The sequence below is a fragment of the Aegilops tauschii genome, chromosome 1 (assembly GCF_002575655.3).
Source record: "Aegilops tauschii subsp. strangulata cultivar AL8/78 chromosome 1, Aet v6.0, whole genome shotgun sequence".
NCBI classification, from domain to species: domain Eukaryota; kingdom Viridiplantae; phylum Streptophyta; class Magnoliopsida; order Poales; family Poaceae; genus Aegilops; species Aegilops tauschii.
Window position 1 is genome coordinate 319,698,856 of NC_053035.3, and position 13,016 is coordinate 319,711,871.

Consider the following 13,016-nt stretch of genomic DNA (forward strand, 5'->3'; position numbering starts at 1 on the left):
GCCAGTCGGACAGTCGCGCTGCGAGCTGTGGCTAAGGCAAGAGAGGGCTTAGCTGTCGGCACATTACTTAGCGGACTGTAGGTGGTGCCAACTTAGGTCAAGACGGCGAGCCCCCGGGCCGGCTGACCAGACCCGGGCAGGGTGAAAGAATGGAATAACACATTCATAGGCGAAGCTTATCACATAGATAAAAAGGTAGCCCTCGAGTGTGCCTCGGGGGACCTATTGTATTTGCTTAATACAAAAGATAGGATGGTACATACACTGCATCAACTGTAAAATTGTTGGAGAAGATTCGCGTTCCATGGGCGCTCCGTCTCTTTGCCAGAATCGTCCCTCTTGCGTGCCCTGGGCTTTTGTGCGTCGATGAGGTAGTAGGAGTCTTTGCCCAGGGCCTTGCTGATGATGAAAGGCCCCTCCCAAGGAGCTAAGAGCTTATGCTGGCCGGCTATTCGCTGGATCAGCCGGAGCACAAGGTCCCCTTCACGGAAGGATCATGGCCTGACCTTCCGGCTATGGTAGCGGCGCAGGCTCTGCTGGTAGATGGCGAACCGGCTGAGTGCCAGCAGCCAGGCCTCTTCTAGCAGATCGACGCCGTCTTCTCGCGCCTCCTTCGCTTCTGCCTCCGTGTAAATGGTGACGCGAGGCAAGTCAAACTTGATGTCAGTTGGGATGACATCCTCCGCCCCGTATACGAGGAAGAAAGGAGTGAATCTGGTTGCTTTGTTCGGCGTAGTCCGGAGACTCCAAAGGATGCCCGACAGCTCCTCGATCCAGTAGCCGGCCGAGCGCTCGAGCGGCTCGACCGGTCGAGGCTTGATGCCGGATAGGATGAGGGCGTTTGCTCGCTCCACTTGGCCGTTTGACTGCGGATGGGCGACGGATGCTAGGTCCAGTCAGATGCCCTGCATCGCGCAGAAACGGGCCAAGTCGCCTTTGGCGAAGTTTGTGCCGTTGTCGGTGATGATGCTGTGCGGGATGCCGTACCGAATGGTGATATCTGTAATGAAGGTCACAGCGTTCGGACCATTCAGTTTCTTGATTAGCTTTGCTTCCATCCACTTTGTGAACTTGTCCATGGCGACCAGCAGATGGGCCATGCCGTCGCGTGCTGTCTTGAACAGGCCCACCATGTCCAAACCCCAGACAGCAAACGGACAAGTGATGGGGATGATCTTGAGTGCAGAGGCTGGCAGGTGTTGTTTGGAGCTGAAGCGCGGGCACCCTTGCACTTGCGGACCAATTCCTTGGCATCGTCCAAAGCAGTCGGCCAGAAGAAACCATGGCGGAAAGCTTTGGCAACAAGGGATCTGGAGGCGGTGTGGTGGCCGCATTCGCCTTGATGAATATCTCTGAGGATTGCCACGCGCTTCTCCGGCTCCACGCAGCGCTGGAAGACACCAGTCACACTGCGCCTGACAGGCTCTCCGTTGACAATTGTGTAAGCTGGCACCCAGCGTTGCACCTGCCGGGCCAAGATCTCATCGGCTGGTAGCTCTCGGCTCACTAGGAAGTTGAGGATGGGCTGCGCCCAAGATGGTGCTTCTACCACTATCATGACTGCAACAGGTACTATGGCGGTTGGGTTGGGAGGCGGCGGGTCGGAGCCGGCTGCTACTTGCTGCATTGTTGAAGTCCCCGGGCCGATTGTGAAGCCCCCAAGCCGGGTTCTGAAGTCCCCGGGCCGGGTTCGAGTGCTGCAGCCCCCGGGCCGCTTGCCGAAGTCCCCGGGTCGACTGTTGAAGTCCCCGAGCCGGATCCGACTGCTCCGGGGTCATCCGGCACGAAGATGGACTCTGATTCTAGCGAAGGCTTGATAGACGGCTTGCGTAGGCACTGGAGGGAGACGCTGACTGGTATGGCTTGTCGGGTGGAGCCGATCCGGGCCAAGGCATCAGCCTGCTCATTGTCGGTCCGTGGTACGTGGAGGAACTCGCACCCGTCGAAGTGCCCGCTGATCTGCTGGATGAGAAAGCGGTAGCTCGCCATGTTTGCGTCCTTGGCATCCCAGTCGCCTGACGACTGCTGGACCACTAGATCTGAGTCGCCGTAGCACAGCACTCGGTAGATGCCGATCTCCTTGGCTAGCCGGAGCCCATGGACGAGTGCCTCGTACTCGGCCACGTTGTTGGAGGCGGCAAAGTGGATCTGCAGCGTGTACTTGATCTTGTCTCCTTTGGGAGAGGTAATGACGATGTCATCTCCCAAACCGTTGCGCATCTTCGAGCGATCAAAGTGCATCCGCCAATGGATAGAATTCGGTGCTGGCGGTAGGTACTGGGTCTCGGCTGAGTCGACTAGGAAGTCGGCCAGCGCTTGGGACTTGATGGCGGTGCAGGGCTGGTAAAGGATGGTGTGGGGAGCTAGCTCAATGGCCCACTTCGCCACCTGGTTGATGCCTCTCTGTTGCCTATGATCTCGGCAAGTGGGGCGGTGCAGACGACCATGATGGTGTGCTCCTGGAAGTATTGCTTGAGCTTCTTGGCGGCAAAGTACAAGCCGTAGCACATCTTCTGGTAGTGGGGTAGTTCTGCTTGGAGGCGGACAACACCTCACTCAGGTAGTATACTGGCCTCTGGACCGGCTGGGCCTTGCCGTCTTCTGGGTGCTCGACCATGATCACGGTGCTGACCACCCGACTGGGGGCGGCGATGTAGAGGAACATGGGCTCTTTAGTAGTCGGAGCGGCCAGAACGGGCGGCGTGGGAAGCATCCGCTTGAGCTGGAGGAAGGCCTCGTCCACCTGGTCGGTCCACTCAAAGCAGGTGGTCTTCTTCATCAATTGGTACAAGGGGAGGGCCTTCTCGCCCAGCCGACTGATGAACCGGTTGAGAGATGCCAAGCACCCGGTGAACTTCTGGACGTCCCGCAGCCGGGTCGGCCTCTGCATCCACTCAATGGCCTTGGTCTTCATGGGGTTGCACTCGATGCCGCGTTCAGAGACAAGGAAACCAAGGAGCTGGTCGGCTGGTACTCTGAAAACACAGTTTTCTGGGCTGAGCTTGATCTGAAAACGGTGCAGGTTGTCTAAGGTCTCCTTGAGATCCTCCAGAAGGGTGCCGCACTTCTCCGTCTTCACCAGAATATCGTCTACATAGACGTGGGCATTTCTTCCGAGTTGCTTGAGGAGGCACTTCTGCATGCAATGCTGAAACACGGCGCCAACATTTCTCAAGCCGAACGTCATGGTCAGGTAGCAGAAGGCTCCGAATAGTGTGACGAAGGCGGTCTTCAGCCGATCGGCCGGGTTCAGCTTGATCTGGTGGTAGCCGGAGTAGGCATCCAGGAAAGACAGCAGCTCGCAGTCGGCCGTGGAATCGATCACTTGATCGATCTGTGGCAAGGCAAAGGGGTCCTTGGGGCAGGCTTTGTTGAGGCTAGTGTAGTCGATGCACATACGCCACTTGTTATTCTTCTTCAAAACAAGGACTGGGTTGGCAAGCCAGTCTGGATAGAACACTTCCATGATGAAGCCGGCTGCCAGAAGCTGGGCGATTTCTTCACCAACAATCCTTCTCTTCTCTTCTGATAAGCGGCGGAGGGGTTGCTTGACCGGCTTTGCATCCGATCTCACATGTAGCTTGTTTTCGGCGAAATCCGTCGGAACACCCAGCATGTCCTTGGGGGGCCATGCGAAGATGTCCTGATTCTCACGGAGGAAATTGACGAGCTCGCTTTCCTATTTGCTGTCGAGGTGAGCCCCCGTGACAGCAAATCTCTCCGGGTGCGTCGGATCCAGGGCGATCTTCTTGGTTTCCTTGGCCAGCTGGAAGGAGCCATGTGCCTCCGCATCCTTGGGATCAGATGGCATGGCCGGCTGCTCGCTAGCCATGGCCACTGCCCGGGCAAAGTGACGCTTTTCTTCGGCGATGACGAGGGACTCGGCCAGCCGACTGCTGGCAGCGACGCATGCGAGCGACTTTTGGTAGTCGCCGGCAATGGTGATGATGCCCTTGGGACCCGGCATCTTCATCTTCAGGTAGGCGTAATGCGGCACTGCCATGAATTTGGCCAGTGCGGGCCGGCCCAAAAGCACGTGGTAGGGGCTGTCTAGATTGACCACCTCAAACTAGATTGGCTTGCGACGGAAATGGAGCTTGTCGTCGAACAGGACGTCGATCTTGATCTTTCTGATTGGAGAGCAGGAAAGTCCGGGTACGATGCCATGGAAAACGGTCCAACTGGCAGGAGCTGCTTCTCTTTGATGCCCAGCTTCTCCATGGTGTCGCGGTAGAGGATGTTGATGCTGCTACCGCCGTCTATCAGGATCCGGGAGAAGCGGCAAGCCCGCCTCTCCGTTGAGAAGGTGGAGTCCAGCACCATGGCATAAGCACCCGGCGATGGCTTCATGGCCGAATGATCTTCACAGCTCCAACTGATGGGCCTCTCGGACCAATGCATGAATTGGGGGACCTCTGAGGCGACAGCATTCACCTCCCGGTGGTGCTGACGCTGGCTGTGCTTGTCGTCAGCTTCGTTGGTGAAGACGACATAAGTGGCGTTGGCATCGGGGAACTCGTCTTGGAGCATGCTGACTAGAGGGGCCGCCAGCTGCTGAGGAGGCGAAACTGGCGGCCGGTAGGCGGAGGCGGTAGGCCCTTGCCCTTCGCGATTCTAGCGAGCCAGCTGCACTTCTGAGTGGTGTGGTTAGATGGCTTCGCGCCACTATGGAACTTGCAAGGAGCATCGAGGGCCTGCTCGAAGGAGAAGGCGGGCAACCAAGCGGCCTTGCCAGTCTTCTGGCGCTTGGGGCCGGGTTGCCCCTCCGGCTGCTGGTCTTCGATCGTCCCCACCTGCCGGCTGTTGGAAGCCGGCCGTTGGGCCTTGCGCTTGTTGTCGTTTGGCTGCTGGCGCCGGCTGGAGTCACCAGCCGGCGTATGAGGAGCCGACGGGAGCACCTTCCCGGATGCATCAACCCGGATCTCCGACTTCATGGCGGAGTCGGTAGTGGCGTACTTGTCCGCCACGATCAGGAGCTCGTCTAGGGTGGTCAGCTCGTTGCACAGGAGCCGATGCTTGAGCAGAGTGCCCTCTCTGCACCCGGCGGTGAAGTCTCGATGGCCTGCACCTTGTGCACCCCTTTGCAGGAGTTGCGCAACTCGGCCCAGCGCGTCAGGTAGTCGCGGGTGGGCTCATTCGGACCTTGGACGCACATGGAGAGCTAGCGAGGCTTGGGCGGCCGCTTGTAGGTGCTGGTAAAGTTGTGGATGAAGACATCGGCGAAGTCCAGCCAGCTGTTGACGCTGTACGGCTTGTGGCTGTGCAGCCATGTCCGGGCCGTGCCCTAGAGCATGAGCGGAACATACTTCACGGCAACGCGCTTGTTGTCGTTTGCTATGCTGACGGCTGTGGAGTGGTCGACCAGCCAGTCCTCCGGCTTCATGGAGCCGGTGTACTTGGGAGTATCTCGAGGGAGCGAGAACCCCTTGGGGAAGGGTTCGTCGCAAATACGGGGGCTGAAGTAGGCCGGGCTGATTGTACCTTCTTCTTCTACGGCCAGGGATCAAGCAAGTCGCTCGATCCGGTGGCGTGCGTCATTCTCTCTGATTCCTTCACGGAGGCCCAGCCGGCCTCCGAGAGTCGGATGATCCACAGGCGGTGGAGAGGGCCACCTCTCCCGGCAAGGAGGAGGCAGACGCTCGTCCTGCCGTTCCTCCACTCGGGGGCGGCCATGCTGGCTGCGCACGACCGTAAGGCGAGTATGCCGGCTGTGGCTAGCAGCCGTCTCTGAGTCTTGCCGACCGTGACCGCCGCCTGTTGGGGACCGTGAGGTCTCTCCATGCTCGCGGTAGGGGGGATGGTTCTCAGCTTGCTTGCCGGATTCCATCACGCAGCGGCCCACGTCTTGCTGCGCGGCTGCCGCATCGAGGAGTTCCTGGAGGTGCGCCATCTGGCTGCGCTGCTCGTTGCCTTCCAAGTTGTCCAGTTCGTCTGCCGCCGCCTAGGCGGCGCGCAGGTTCTCCATGGGGGTAGCATAGACTGGTAGAGATATAACAGCTCGGGGACATACATATGACCTGCGGCAGGACCTGGACAATAGTGTAGGTCAGACCAGATCGATCTACGGATCGCGGGGGCGTGCCCCGACGCGCGACGACGGCTATCTAGCCGGACGTGACAAACATAATCACGCCCAGGCCGAAAACCGCAGACGGACTCCATCCGAGCTACCTCGCGACTTGGCCCGATATAGAGGCGCCGCACACCCCCTCTGCTTCACTGATGAAGTAATGGAGCACAAATTCCAAGAAGGGTTTAAACCCGTGAACATCGAATCATATGATGGGACAACCGACCCCGCGGTATGGATCGAGGATTTTCTTCTTCATATTCATATGGCTCGCGGTGATGATCTTCATGCCATCAAATACCTCCCACTAAAACTCAAGGGACCAGCTCGGCACTGGTTGAACAGCCTACCTGAAAACTCCATTGGCAGATGGGAGGACTTGGAGGACGCCTTCCGCGATAACTTCCAAGGTACATACGTCCGACCTCCGGATGTCGATGACTTGAGTCACATAGTTCAACAACCCGGAGAGTCAGCCAGGAAATTCTGGACTAGGTTCTTAACTAAAAAGAACCAGATCGTCGACTGTCCGGATGCCGAAGCCCTAGCGGCCATTAAACATAGCATCCGCGACGAATGGCTCGCCCGACACCTCGGCCAGGAAAAGCCGAACTCCATGGCAGCCCTTACGGCACTCATGACCCACTTTTGCGCGGGCGAAGATAGCTGGCTAGCCCATAGCAATAACAATGCAAGCGAACCTGGCACCTCTGAAGCCAGAAATAGCAATGGCAAGCCCCGACGCAACAGACACAAGTGTCGAAGCAACGGTGACAATACCGATGACACAGCGGTCAATGCCAGATTCAGTGGCTCCAAGTCTGGCTAGCGGAAGAAGCCATTTAAAAGGAACAATCCGGGCTCATCCAGCTTGGACCGCATACTCGATCGTCCATGTCAGATACACGGCACCCCTGATAAACCAGCCAATCATACCAACAGAAGTTGTTGGGTCTTTAAACAGGCCGACAAGTTAAATGCCGAGAACAAGGAAAAGGGGTCGCAAAGTGAGGACGATGACGAGGAGCCCCGACCACCAAACACACGGGGACGGAAGAAGTTTCCCCCTCAGGTTAAAACGGTGAACATGATATACGCTACCCATATCCCCAAGAGGGAGCGCAAACGCGCGCTCAGGGACGTCTAAGCGATAGAGCCAGTCGCCCCAAAATTCAACCCATGGCCGTTCTGCCCGATCACCTTCGATCGCAGGGACCATCCGACCAGTATTCGTCATGGCGGTTCAGCCGCACTCGTCCTCGACCCAATAATTGATGGATTCCACCTCACGCGAGTCCTCATGGATGGTGGAAGCAGCCTTAACCTACTCTATCAGGATACAGTGTGCAAAATGGGCATCGATCCATCAAGGATCAAGCCCACAAAAACTACCTTTAAAGGAGTTATACCAGGTGTAGATGCCTGCTGCACGGGCTCAATCACATTGGAGGTCGTCTTCGGATCCCCTGACAACTTCCGAAGCAAAGATTTGATCTTCGATATCATTCCCTTCCACAGTGGCTATCAGGCACTGCTCGGACGAACTGCATTCGCTCGATTCAATGCAGTGCCACACTATGCTTATCTCAAGCTCAAGATGCCCGGACACGCAGTGTCATAACAGTCAATGGAAACACGGAGCGCTCCCTCCGTACAGAGGAGCACACCGCGGCCCTGGCAGCGGAAGTACAGAGCGGCCTTATCAAGCAGAACTTTAACAGCGGACAAGCTCCCGGACATTGTCAAATGAGTCCGGACTACTCCGCAGCATAACAGTCCAGCTCGTCAGGAGTTATACTAGCAATTCGGCCTCCGTCTTAGTCCCGACCAAATGGCGGCGTACGTACCGCGCGTACATAACTTCGCACTTAAGATACCATGGGCAGAGACGGAGGCATAACGAGACTACGATCCATCATACGGCTCGACCGTCCCAGGGCACACATACCTTCCTTTTTCTTTTTAACCTTTTTTCGGTTTCCTTTACACAGGCCCCTCTCGACGGTCTGATCATCGGTCCTTTCGAAGGACGGATACACCAAGGCGGCAAGCAGCACAAACGTGTGGGGGAATCTCTAGATGTTCTCCTTGACGATCATTCTACCTGCTTTCAGGACCCGCACGCAGCTCCCCTTGGTCTTGGCATCTTAAATAGCCCTGTTGCTTCTCGCACTATTTGTACAAATACGCTTTGACGTATTAATCAAATTATAATGGAAAAAGTTTGCGGCCCAACCTATGTGGCTCTAGCTTACTACTTCATTTCATTTTTCCATTCTTGTCGATTGCACCCGCACACTTTGGTATGCTTTAGTTCGCCAGGGGCTTCATTATGCTCCATACTACGGCAACAAAGTCCGAACACTTTTTATAGTACAGTTCGGCACACCGAATTTTAGCATTATATGCATTGGCTCCGAATCATGTCTTTGGTCAATAGTTGGGTTGCCCGGCTCCTGTGCTTACTACCTTATGTTCCGTCCTATCGGCTAGGGTAGTAAAGGGAGAACTACCGCGATTGTGTTTCTGGTTTATCCGAGCAAACACCTCAGTAGAGAAAGCCGAAAACTGACTGTCATGATGCGGCGAGAGCTGGTCAGCTATTCGGAGGTTCAAAATCTTTTGCGATTTTTTCCGCACTACGCGATGAATCGGCCTCCATCCGATCAGGTGTTTACAGCACCCTAGTCCAGATTAAATACTAACTAGGGGTTGCGCCTACATTTTTATTGTCAAACTCCTATGGCTAAGTGAGGGTGGTAAAGCCACATAGTCCGATTGCCTGGTTCGTTGCGCTAAACACCTCCTTCAAGGACCAAACTCTTGGATCAAGAGTGTTTAGATTCATCCCGAACACCCCCGTATTACCTACGTGGGGGCTGAAGCCGACGATTGGCCAACTCTCAGATTTAACTAAACGGCCGCATAGGAGGTAAAATTAAAAAAAATAGCAAACATTATATTACATAAAGGCTTTGTTTCATAATACAGGAAGGGATAACATGAATGACTTCATTCAAAGATAATGTCTTCTGAACACTGGCCCTCCACAATGCGGGATCCCTTTAGGACATCATCAAAATACCGCTCGGGCGGGCGGTGATCCTTGCCCGTGGGCGGTCCCTCGGTCGCGAGTTTGACTGCGTCAAACTTCACCCACCGCACCTTGACAGGGGCGAAGGCCATTTGCGCACCTTCGATGCAGACCGACCGCTTGATGGCATCAAGCCGAGGGCAGGCATTGACCAGCCGCTTCACGAGCCCGAAGTAGCTGCTGGGTATGGCTTCGGCAGGCCATAAACGGATTATCAAATCCTTCATGGCCAGTTCGGCCACCCTATGCAGTTCGGTCAGCTATTTCAGCTGATCGCTGAAGGGCACTGGATGCTCTGACGCAAGGTATTGCGACCAGAACGGCTTCTCTGTTGAGCTCCCCTCTTCAGCTCGGAAGAACTCCGCTGCATCAGCGACACTGCGTGGCAGATCCGCAAACGCTCATGGAGAACTCCAAATCCGGGTCAGTAAGAGGTACCTTTCCTTCACAAATTTGCTCTGCATAATGAAGGCCTTACCCGCTGCGATTTTCCTGGCCTCCTGGATCTCCTGGAGGGAGCCCTGGGCTTCAACGCAGGCATCTTGTGCGCTTTGGCGGGCCTTGGCGAGTTTGGACTCTTGATCTGCAAGGTTGCGCTCCAAGGACTCGCATTTCTTTACAGCGTCCCGGAGCTCCTGCTGGACCTCACCGACCCTGGCCTCGTGTTTTTCGAGGGCGGCTTTTTCCTTTGCCGCTCTCTTTTGGGCCTCGGCTAGGGCCTTCTTGAGGGTCTCCACCTCGGTCACCGCTCCTATGAATTATCATGGCATTATGGTCAACATAAATCATTCATCCTTTCTGGATCTGCAAAAGGTCATTGCATACCTTGCTTGTCCTCCAGCTATTTTTTCACACGGCCGAGCTCTTCCCCGGCCCGCTCCAGACTCTGCTTCAGTCCGGAGACTTTAGCAGAATGAGAGGTCGCAACCAGCAAAAATTATTTGATCCTCTGTCCGGCTTTTCTTTCCGAACACCGGATAGAGTCTCAGGGGCTACTGTCTATACTATGACATTCTTTTTACATAAATGGTGTTTCATACCTCAAAGCCCGTTAGAAGGCTGGTGCAGGCTTTGGTCAGTCCGCTCTTCGCGGACTGAATCTTCTCAACCACCGTGCCCATGAGGGTACGGTGTTCCTCCACAATGGAAGCGCTTCGCAGCGCTTCCGGTAGAGTATCCGGTGCCTCTGGATGGACAGAGGTCACCGGTGGAATAGGCGCACCCCCTTCTTTCGAAGGAGGCTGCTTGCCTGATTCCGGAGCCATATGGGTCTCCGGAATTGTATTCGGCTGGGGGCCGAATTGGATATGGCCCCCATCGCTAGTCTCCATGGGGGTTTGCTCCCCTATGTGTCCGACGACCAAGGTTTCACCCTCTGGCGCCGCTCTGACGGCCTCCTGCGTCTCTCCCTGGCCTGGGGAGTTCCTTCGGGACAGCACCTCGATGTCATACGTGGCCTTGGGAGAAGAGGCCGCCGGGAGGGACCCGCTATCCATCACCTTCGGATCCAGTGAATTCCCCGAAGATGAGGATCGCTGGAGGTCGGAACGAGCCGGACTGCAGTGCATGATTCAACATGTTAAAAATACGAAGTGAAGGAATTGGATATATGAGTGCGTCAGTGCCTTTGATTACTTACGATTCTGCCAGGGGCTTGTCCCTGGGGCGCCACTCCGAGCTGCTGTCAGTGTCTAGCGCGGAGTTGTCCGCGGAGGAGGCTCTCCCCTTCTTGGACGCTTCTACCTCCAGACGCGTGGAGGCCGCCCTCTTCTTCCTTCCCCCCTCAAGGGGAGAGTTGCTTTCCTCCTCCTCCTCCTCCTCCTCCTCCTCGTCCTCGGTTGGGGAGGAGTGGGTTTCGGCATCTTCGGACATCACGTCTGAAGTGCCCTTACGGCGGAGGCCACTTCTGGTCTCCTTGGCCTTCTCCTTGGCCTTCTTCTTATAAAGGCAGCGAATATCAAGCGCCTCCTCACTCGCCTTAAAACTCACCTATTCCCCAAGGACCGTGCAGACGGCACGGTTGGATTACCCACGCCCGTATTGATGAGAATCCCACGATAAGGGGACACGATCTCTGCTTCGAGAAGACGTGCCAATAAAACCGCATCTCGAAACATGGAGCGGGCGGCTAAAAAACGGTTCAAAATAATGACCGGGCAGGGACGTGATGTCACGCTACAAAAGTTGTCAGCAGATTGGACTCGTGAAATATTACTCTCTGCGGTTGTGTCTGGTACTTGTTTTGCAGAGCCGGACACGTTTTCTGTGTTCGAAGGCTGCTTTGGAGTATTCGGAGGAGGAACCCGCCTTGCAATGCCGAAGACAATCTGCACGCCGGACACATCGTCATTGAAGGCTGGTTCAGGGGCTACTGAGGGATTCCTGGAGTAAGGGGTCCTCGGGCGTCCGGGTTATGTAACATGGGTTGGACTGATGGGCCATGAAGATACAAGACAGAAGACCTCTTCCCGTGTCCGGATGAGACTCTCCTTTGCGTGGATGGCAAGCTTGGCATTCGGATATGTAGATTCCTTTCTCTGTAACCGACTTTGTACAACCCTAGGCCCCTCCGGTGTCTATATAAACCGGAGGGTTTAGTCCGTAGAGGTAATCATAATCATACAGGCTAGACTTCTAGGGTTTAGCCATTACGATCTCGTGGTAGATCAGCTCTTGTAACCCTCATATTCATCAAGATTAATCAAGCAGGAAGTAGGGTATTACCTCCATCAAGAGGGCCCGAACCTGGGTAAACATCATGTCCCCCATCTCCTGTTACCATCGACCTTAGACGCACAGTTCGGGACCCCTACCCGAGATCCGCCGGTTTTGACACCGACAGTGGGTGCTAAATGTCGGGGTAATCTAGCGACATATGCCACGGGGTGGCTTATCATGGATGGGGACAGGAGTACGTCGTCGGGCCCTGGAAGCGGGAGTGAGCGAGATCTGAAATGCCTACGAGTCTTACCCAGGTTTGGGGCCTTCCGTGGAGATAACACCCCTAGTCCTGCTCTGCGGGGTCTCCGCATGATGACTAATGTCAATAGGTGGCTACAAGGTTGCTCCTTGAGCTGTTCGGCCAGAGGAGGAAGAAGAGCTAGGCTAGCTCCTTTGCCTCCCTAGCTATGGGTCTGTTTGCATGGGTGCTGAACCCTTTGCATGGGTGAATCTGGGGGATTTATATAGGCCTACCCCCAAGGGTACAATGGAAATACGACCGGGTGTAGGACATGGCGTTAGTGTCTTGGGGCGCCGGGTTCTCCGCCGACTGCTGGGGCCCACCGCCTGGTGGGTCCCGCCGGCTGCCGTGAACCCAGCCTATAGGTAGGGCCCGCCGCCTGCGGGCCACACTGACTGCCTATTGCTGTAGCCTCGCCCTTGATGACGGAGGCCCTGTCGGGGGATGCATGGCTACAGTCCCGCCGCCTGGTAGGCACTTACTGTTGCCACACTCTGTCTAATCAGATTAATGGCGCACAGACTACAAGGGGAGGAAAGGTCGCCTGCTAGAGGCCGGCCCGCCCTCGAGGCCGCCTTCCCGGGGTAGGCCGTCTTCTGGTTGCTCACGGACAGGTAGGGCCCGCCGCCTGCGGGCCGTACCGACTGGCCGTCGTGGGAGCATGGCCCTGGCTGTTGTGGGCTACGTCATGAGCCGTATGGCTACACTGCTACGCTGGGCAGGCGGGCATCCGCTGGGTCGGCACGCACTGTAGCCACGCTCGTCCGTGATACGGGGGAGGGGGTGGTCCTGTAGCCACAGCCCATCTCGTCGTAATGAATGGGCGGGAACTCTAAGGGGAGGGGGGCCGCCTGTTAGGATCCGCCCCCCTGAGGCCGCCCTCTAAGTGT

At 56.1% G+C, this 13,016-nt stretch overlaps 2 protein-coding genes across 2 annotated transcripts; both read right to left on the minus strand.

The window, feature by feature from the left end:
• Window positions 1-494: 494 nt before the first annotated feature.
• LOC141030661 (uncharacterized) lies at window positions 495-1,133 on the minus strand. The gene is made up of 2 exons (XM_073506178.1): window positions 988-1,133; window positions 495-714 (listed from the first exon to the last, which is right to left on the minus strand). Exons 1-2 carry the CDS (start codon window positions 1,131-1,133, stop codon window positions 495-497), a joined length of 366 nt encoding a protein of 121 aa, XP_073362279.1.
• Window positions 1,134-3,679: 2,546 nt separating this feature from the next.
• Window positions 3,680-4,003, minus strand: LOC141030671 (uncharacterized). The gene has a single exon (XM_073506179.1). The coding sequence runs from the start codon at window positions 4,001-4,003 to the stop codon at window positions 3,680-3,682; it is 324 nt and encodes a 107-aa protein (XP_073362280.1).
• Window positions 4,004-13,016: the final 9,013 nt, after the last annotated feature.